Below are 9,479 nucleotides of genomic sequence, written 5' to 3' on the forward strand. Positions count from 1 at the left end.
TCACTTTAGCTTCTCTAAGCTCAAGAGCAGTTTCAGAGTCTCTCCTGAACATCCTTTTTGTCTTTTCTTTCTTTCCTGTCTTTTTAATGATCTTTTGGTTTCTTCCTGTATGGTATTCTTGATGCCATCCCACAACTCTTCTGGCCTCTAGTCATTAGTGTCTAATGCATCAAATCTGTTCTTGAGATGGTCTCTAAATTTAGATGGAATATATGCACTCTTGTGAACTTGTTTTTATTTTCTTTAGCTTCAGCCTGAACTTGCCTATGAGTAATCAATGGTCTGTTCCACAGCCTACCCTGGCCTTGTTTTCACTGATGATATTGAGCTTTTCTACCATCTCTTCACACAGATGTGGTAATTTTGATTCTTGTGTATTCCAACGGTGAGGTTCATGCCTTTTACATTGTTAAAAAAAAAGTAGTTGGAAGGAATGAATTGTAGGTCTTGCAAAATTCTTTCTTACTTCTCCAGCATGATTTCTATCACCGAGGCCATATTTTCCAACTACTGATTAATCTTTGTTTCTAACCTTCACATTCTAATCACCAGTAATTATCAATGCATTTTTATTGCATGTCTGATCAATTTCAGACTGAAGAATTTGGTAGAATTCTTTAATTTCATCATCACTGGCTTTAGTTGTTGGTGCAGAAGTTTGAATGATAGTGGTAATAACTGGTCTTCCTTCTTCTTGTTGTTTTGACTCTTAAGCACCATAGAGTTGATTCTGACTCATAGTGACCCTGCATAGGGTTTCTGGGGAGTGGCTGGTGAACTTGAACTGCCAACTTTGCAGTTCAAACCGACCTTGCAGTCCAGTATATTAGTCTGTAACATCACACCAAGATTCCTTGTAGGCATATGGATATTATCCTATCACATGTAGCACTGTACTTCAAGACAAATCTTGAAATATTCTGTTTGACGATGAATATAATGTTAATACTCTTGAATTTGTAGTTTCTGACATAGTAAACCATATGACTGTCTGATTCAGAATGGCCAATATCAGTCCATTTCAGCTTACTAATGCCGAGGATATTGATCTATAAGAGTTCCATTTCATTTTTAACAGATTCCAATTGTCTTAGATTCATACTTTGTATATTCCATGTTCTAATAATTAATGGATGTTTGTAGGTGTTTCTCCTCATTTTGACAATATTCTCCTGCTATTCATAATGTTTTCATTTTCTATTATTATATCTGGCAATGCTCTGCTGCCATTCAAAAAGTTTTCAGTGACTAAGCATTCAGAATCAGTCTATAGTCTGTTCAGTCTCAAAGCACTGCTGAAATCTATCCACCATGGGTGACGCTGCTGATATTCCAAATACTGGTGGCATAGCTTACCGGTGGCATCACAGCAACACACAAGCCACCACAGTTAGACAAACAGACAGACTAATGTTGGGAATTAGTAATAGCAAAGCGTTAATTCACCTCATCAATACATCAAAGCTGTTTTCTAAATGACCACCAAGGTCAAATATAAGCCTTGGAATCCATACATAAGAGTACCACAGATTTGTTCAACCACTGACCAACTTCTGTGAGTCTCCATTTACCACTTGTAAAACAGAGATAATAAAGTGTTTCACCATATTTTAATAGAGATGAAATGACATGATGTAATCTGTACACTGCAGAAAATATGTTATACACGCTTTTAATACTTGTCTGTTTCCACCACTAAATAAATTCCATGCAATTGCATCTACTTTTTTTCCTTACCATTGTATACCCATCTCCAAATGCAGTACCTGGTAAATAAAAGGCTTTAAATAAATATCTGAGCTAACATTATGACTAGTACTCTTAAATATTCCAGAAATATTCAGTTTTTATGTGTGTGCAACATGGAAAAACTTACAACATCTGCAACACTGCTTTTCTTATTTAGTACCACAAGGTTTTAAACTCATTCTTGCTCTAAATTTTTTGAAGAATTTTGATAATGTCATAGAGGTGTGCTTAGTATGTTTGAATGGAACAAAAGTTTAGAAATATAATCCAAAAAATTTTTAACATTATTAAACAAGGAACTTTAAAGAAGTAAGATACTATTGAACAGAGAGTTTTAACTTAGCTTTAAAGTATCAATTGTCTAAATATAGAATAGAAGAAGACCTAACTTGACAATCATTCATTAAAAAGTGGAACACAAATATGTCCTGGGAGTGTACTCACCAAATAGCTTATGACAAATCAGCAATGCTTACTTGACTGTTGATTTTTAACAAATGCAAGTTCAAAATACTGGACCTTGGACTCTCTAGTTTAGAGGAAAACCTACTGAACATCTCCTTTAGACCCTTGAGCCATGTGGTGCATAGTTTACAATGCAGCATCCCAGATCAGGAGATTACATAATGAAGGTCCTATTTCATTTCCTTATCCCTTAAAAACTGTAGCCTTTGCCTCTTTATTTCCTCCATATCTATTAGCTTCCTAGAGTCATATTTTTGTGTCTTGACTTTCTTGGTTGTTGTTGTTGTTATGTGCTGTGGAGTCAGTTCCGACTCACAGTGACCCTGTACAGAGTTTCTGAGGCTGTAAATCTTTATGGGAGCAGAAATCCTCATATTTCTCCCTGGAATAGCTGGTAGTTTCCAAGTGCTGACCGTGAGATTAGCAGCCACAGCGATTTGTAACCACAGCGCTACCAGAGCTCCTCATCATGGTAATTATTTTCTTGCTAATATCCTTAACTTTTTAGAATTCTGCTTATGCACCCAGTTCTAGAAAAATGCAATTCTCCACTGTTGTTGTTGTTTAGTGCCATCGAGTCAGTTCCAACCCATAGTAACCCTGTGTAGGGTTTCTGAAGAGTGGCTGGTGAGCTGGAACCGTCGACCTTGTGGTTCAAACTGACTTTACAGTCCAATGCATTAGCCCACCGTGCCATACCAGTACTCCAAGCCTACAACACCTGGTATTCCCAGGCAGTCTCCCATCCAAGTACTAACCAGGCCAGACCCTGCTTAGCTTCTGAGATCAGATGAGATCTGGTGCATTCAGCAATTCTCCGTAGTTTACATAAATAAATTTAGGTTAATAAATTCTGCTGAAAAGAGTGATTCAAGTATCTAGTTCAATGCTACTTAAACTTTATGTTTTTGATAATGTATCTTTTAAATTTGTGGTATAAATATACATAGCAAATAATTTTTCAATTAACAGTTTTTACATATATAATCCAGTGACATTGATAATCCTCCTCCCTGTCTACTGGCCCTTTCACAACAAACGTGACATGTGAAAAAGCCTCTCCAACTGAAAAATAATCTCCCTTCACACTGCTTTCCCAGGCACTGCACTGTCTTTCCCCTTCCTAATAGATAAGGTTATTTAAAGACTACTGTGCTCAATGTTTCAAATTCCTCCCCTTCCAGTTACTCTCTAACCTGCTGCTCTGTGGATTTTGGCCTCACCACTCATTATGGAAACATCAGTGGACATATTTTCAGTTCTCATCTTTGTCAAAGTGTTTTATCTGTTGATTATTGCTTCTTTCTACACAACCTTCTTCCCTTTCATTGCTGGATTTCTTCCTACTTCCTTGGCCCTTCCTCAGTCTCTTTGGTGCGTTCCTTTTTCTACGTGCAGCTCTTAAGTATTGGGATTCCTCCTCAAGGATATACCTCAGACACTCTTACCACTCTACACTCTTGTTGTAAAATACCATCCATTCCAGTGCTTGAATCATAAGTCACTGGGCTGACAACACCCAAATGTATCTCTCCACTCACAATCTAGCTTCTGAATTTCAAACTTTTATAACCCATCTTTTTTGTCAGTTATCTGCTGACCCTAGGCACTTCAAACTCAACAACAGGTCAAATATTGAATTCATCTGCCTCCAAGAAAACTGCTTCTATTCCTGTGTTCCAAGGAAGGCATCACCAAGCTATATAGTTCATCAAACCAGAAAACGGGCCATCAGCCTCAACAAAGTGAAGGCACTTTGGATTCAGGGTACAGCTTTGATGTCACTTCCTCTAAGACAGTGTTCTCAACTAGAGTAATTTTATTTCTCAGAAAATATTTTGTAATGTGTGGATACATTTTGGTTGGTATACAGCTGCAGGGTGCAAGGGGGATGCTACTGGCATCTAGTGGTTAGAGGCCGGGGTGCTGCTAAACATCCTACAGTGCATAGAACTAACTGACCCCAAATGAATTTCTCTGTCCCATCATACTAGAGTGTTCAGATGTTCAAAGAGAGGAATTATATTTTTCTTTTTCATGAGTGTAGCTATAGTACCTAGAACAAGAGCTGGCACATAAAAGTACTAAATAAATAATTTCCTGCACCAGCTCTTTAAACGGTTCTTAGAAAGGAGTCCTGGAGTGGTGGACTGCAAGGTTGGTTTGAACACAAGTTCAGTGATTCAAACTCACCAGCTGCTTCTTGGAAATCCTACACGGGGGCGCTATGATTTGGAACTGACTTGACGGCACTTAACAAAAATAAGAAAAGCATGAAGTCTTGCAGCAATTTGTCTTCTTCAGAAAGTAGGATATGGAGGTAGTGCTGCTTCTTTGGGATTTGGTGCCTTACATCTGAAATCTGGTGTGTCAGGAGAGAGTCTCAATATCCATGGCTTCTAGGTTAAAGGGTTTTCTCTCCATACTTCATCATACCGACTTTCTTCTAACAAAGGCCTGTCCTCTTGAATATGCCTTTCTTGGAAGATATGCCTTCCTTACTAATCCCCAGCAAGGGTCTTAGTTAGAATGGGCCGATTTCCTAGAACAACGGCATCTGTATCTGTCTGAACTATTGCATTAAACCTCTTACAAGATTGATACCAATGACTCCCTGTGTTCAATACAGCTTGCTATGCCTTCATGAATTGGCCATGTATCTGTCACTCAGCAACTAAAGCTCCCTCACGGAGCTTTAGCTTCATCACTTTTCCTGTGATCTCAATTGCTGGGTTCTTCCTCATGTTCACATATGGTAATCATAAAAAGATACTTTTTAAAAATCCCTCTTGAACAGGAAACTCACAACTTTCTGGGAACACTTTTCATCTTGCAATAGCAGATACAAATTACTCCTCATATGGACCCAAAGTGAGCCTATTGTAAAGTCCACACATTACTCCTAGTCCTGTGCCTCATAACCCAAATGAGTCAGGTCATTAGTCAGGCTAGTCTCTCCCTGGTCAAAGTGGCTCGGAAATTGGGCAGCCATTATGTGCATTATTTTCATTAGCATCATTGTATGCTGCTAAGGGGGTGGGGAGAAGAGGCAGGAGGTCTAATTAGGGGAGCACACAGAATAAACATAATCCTTCAGCCAATTGATAACCTTGCAAATAGCTGAAGGAAAGGATCATGACACCCAATCTTTGTTGAATTTCATTATCAATCAAGTGAAGGCAAAGATGTAAGTGCCCATAATCTTTCACATTTCCTAAATCTATCAATCCAGTAAAAGAAGGAAAAGAGTTTATACTGATTTAACGGCTTCCTAATGACTTATGTTTTCATCTCAACACCCCCAGATGTCTACAAATAATCCCTTAACAATTTCATATTTAAACAAAAAGACAGTGCTTTGATCAGATACAATTTTGAGTATTTTGCAAATTCTTGGCAAAAGACTTGGATTAAAACCTTGAAAACTGCATAGACTTCAGAAAGTAAAACCTATAAGACATCTGAAAACAGCTCACATGAGAAACAGATGTTTTTATTGTTTTCTAGATTATAAATGAGATTGCTTAAAGTCAAACATGATCACTTTTTTACTCATTTAAATATCTGTCATATGAGAAGGTGGTAAATTTTCTTTGTGCTCTTCCAAAGACCATAATTAGGGCCAAGTGTTGGAACTTATAAACTAGATTATAAATCAATACAATGAAAACATTAAAATAAATAAATAAAAGAAGCCGTCTAAAAATAGACTGCCTGGAAATTCAGTGATATTTTCATGACTTGAAGGTTTCTTGCTCACTTAGAGGCTGAATGCTGACCTTTCAGAATGATATATATCTATCTCTCTATATATACATATAGATCTATATATATAGAGAGAGATATAGATATAGATATATATCCCTGCATGAAGTGGCCAATTGAGTTAAATGGTTTTAAGCATCGCATCCAGTCCTGATCTGTAATTTTTCTGATCTTAAATTCTTTAAAACTAAAACATAGTTTCTACTCCTAGTCCCCTTGGCACACACATATCATTTTGACACACATTTGTGAAGTAGGTAGAGCACTAATGACTTTCTGCATTACAAAGATCAGTGTTTGTCTATATTTATTTCTGCATGTTTATGTGTGTGTGTATGTGCATCTGGGAGTCCTGGTGTGGCGCTGTGGGAAAATGCACTGGGCTGCAAAGGCAGTTTGAACCACAAGGTCGATGACTCAAACTCACCAGTCACTCCTCAGAAACCCTATACAGGGTCACTATGGGTCAGAACTGACTCCATGGCACTAACAACATCAACAACAACATGTGCATCTATGGGTCAATGCATAATCTCTATAAATAATGAATTTCTTGAGACTAGAAATCACGTTTTAGAAAATGTGTCAACAACATGTAGTACCATTCCCTCTGAGCAAACGAGGAGAGTCGACACACTCCTTTCTAATTACCATTATTGTTAGAACACCCAATCTTGCATCTGAGTCTAATTTCACTTCCTCCTGATAGCTGCATGTGCTGTTCTCTTATTAGCTTTTAGAGAATTAAATTAACTCTCAAATGTTGGCATTAAAGCATACACAATAGAATATCCATTATCCATTACACAATCCTCCCTTCTATAGGATTCTCTCATCCTGACCCTACTCCTCTCACATACAATATTATGACCCAATTCCTATTAATCTTTAGGGTGATCTCAAAAGGCTTACAAATCTCCACTAATAATCTGTTAACTTTTTCTATTTATAAAATCCAAAAACCACAAATTAAGTCCAGTCAACTTTATTGACATCCAAAGACTGAATTAACAAAGTACTTCAATTCTTCACATGGAATACTTTCTCCACAATAGAATAGATTCCTGTTGTATACTACTTCAAGAAGCATTATTTGATCAATTTTGACCATGCCTCTATTTTTCTTGTCCCCTAGCTCTGATGTGTATAGTTCACTTTGCATAGTAAAGACATTGTCATCTAGTATTTGAGTTGTGGAAGGGATCTTCAAAATTATTTTAAGCCAATTCTCATACTTTAACTATAGAAACAGAAAGTTCTATAATTCTTTTTCAATCATTACTCCATTTGTATGCGGCTAGAAAGTAAGAGATGCCGCTGGAATACTTTTTATCTGTTGCATGTAGTTGGTGAGTGGATGAGTATCCATGTGGGTGATGGAGAAAGAAAGACTGTCTGTGATAAAATGTGTTTCTGTAAGTATTTGACATTTCTGTGTCCTCAAACTGGGAACCTTACACAATGGAACGCATTGCTAATTGTCTAATGGAATATTTCTACATTTATCTGGATTCTCATTGTGAAGCCAAAGGAGCCCACCCAGTCTGTACTCACCCCAAAATTTCAGGAAAGATAATTATCACACTTACCTCTCTCAATCCTACTGACTTCAAAGATGATTTCAGACTGATTGCCTCTAGACTTTCCCAAAACAGACATGTTCTTTTTAGGCCCTGACTTTGTCTATAGGATGGAGTGCTCTGACCAGAACTCCTTTCTTGAAGAACTCATGGTTGAATATGGTTTCCTCCCTCAGCAGAGGAGACTGATGAAAGTGTAACTTTCCTTCCCACTGTACCCCTGCACAGTCATCCTAGCCTACTCTGTCCACGAAAGAGCTAGTGTATTATCAAACCACCTCTTGACCTAGGACTGAGCACAGGTTCTACCCCAGGGGGATTGCCAATGCCTCCTTTAGGGCAGTGGAGGGAGAATTATTTACCAGGTGAGACTTTGGAGACCTCTGAGCCCCAATGTGGCAATTATAATCAACTGACTGGCACCAAAATCTGCTTTGAAGTCCTCAATTCTCACTACTTCCCTTATTCAAAACATATATTCCAACCAATCATCTATGCAGTGATGTCAGAATACACACTTTCACTTGGCTCATACTATTCTCCAGCCTAGGATTTCTTCTACTTTGATGCAAATCCTATTCACCCTTCAACAGTCTAACAACATTCCATCTCTCATTTCAAGCCTACCATGTTCATCACACTTTTTAAATATCCTGCTTTTCTGAACTGCTCATATATTCTCACTTATGTATATCATTGATTAAATTAAATACTAACGTCCTTAATGACAAGTCTGATGTTTTATCTTTCTCTGTCTCTAGAACAACGTTTAATGTATCAATATTTCTTATTTCATTATATCATGTCCTAACAAAGATTTTTAAAGTACTATTTAATTTATCAATCCACCAAAATTCATTTATTGAACACTGTTTTAGACATCTTGGGAAATAAGAAATTTAATTATCAAAAGTATTCTTATCCATTTAAGACATGATATAATGTAGCAAAAAATCTTGAAGAGTTTTCCTGATAATGTCTGAGCCTCAGAGCCTCACGTTCTCCAGGAGTAAGGTGAAGAAATATGATCTATATTGTAGCACTATTTTGTGCACTAATAACACAAATATATGTAAAGTGTCTGACATATGGTAGACCTTCATTCAATGGGAGTTAGTATTACTGTAACACAAACATTCCAATTCCCAAGAAAGAAAGCATGTGACCATTTGCAGTCAGTCCCCAGTCCTACTCGCTGCCTCAGGCAAGCACATTACTGTACTTTCTATCTTTATGTTGCTGTTGTTAAGTGCCATTGAGCTGATTCTGGCTCATAGCAACACTATTGGTGAGTTTGAACAGTCAGCCTTGAGGTTCAAACCAGCCTCACTGTCCAGTGCTTATCCTACAGTGCCACACCAGAACTCTAAATTTTTTGGATATTTCTTATAAAATGACTTAAAATATGTAAGAATCACTCCTTAACATAATGCTTTCAAGGTATATCCATGCAGAACTTAATTTTTTTATGGCCGAATAATATTCTGTTGTGTGTATGTACCACATTTCATTTACCCATTCATGTGTTGATGGACATTTGGAGTGTTTCTACCATTTGACTCCTGTGAATAATGCTGCTCTGAACACTTGAGTACAAGTTTATATGTTTGCTTTTTGTAGTTTTCAAGGAAAATCATGAATTATTTTGAATGAAAATAAAGATGATAACTATATGCTTAAAAATCCTAGAAATTATAGCATTTTAACCCTGTTGTTATGTGCTGTGGAGTTGGTTCCGACTCATAGCGACCCTGTACAGGGTTTCCGAGGCTGTAAATTTTTGTTGTTGTTAAGTGCCATTGAGTCGGAACTGACCCATAGAGACCTTATGCACAGCAGAACGAAACACTGCCCGATCCTGGGCCAACCTCACTATTGTTGCCACGCTTGAGTCCATTGATGCTGCCACTTGGCCAATCC

General features: G+C 37.5%; 1 protein-coding gene across 1 annotated transcript in view; it reads right to left on the reverse strand.

The window, feature by feature from the left end:
* Positions 1 to 4,958, reverse strand: part of LOC102842979 (olfactory receptor 2Y1-like) — a 12,456-nt gene extending 7,498 nt beyond the window's left edge. Inside the window, exon 1 of the mRNA XM_006877263.1 lies at positions 4,904 to 4,958. Coding sequence (XP_006877325.1) covers positions 4,904 to 4,958 — 55 coding nt within the window. The remainder of the gene's footprint in view (positions 1 to 4,903) is intronic.
* Between the last annotated feature and the right edge of the window lie 4,521 nt (positions 4,959 to 9,479).

Source organism: Chrysochloris asiatica, unplaced genomic scaffold (assembly GCF_000296735.1).
Source record: "Chrysochloris asiatica unplaced genomic scaffold, ChrAsi1.0 scaffold00450, whole genome shotgun sequence".
NCBI classification, from domain to species: Eukaryota; Metazoa; Chordata; class Mammalia; order Afrosoricida; family Chrysochloridae; genus Chrysochloris; species Chrysochloris asiatica.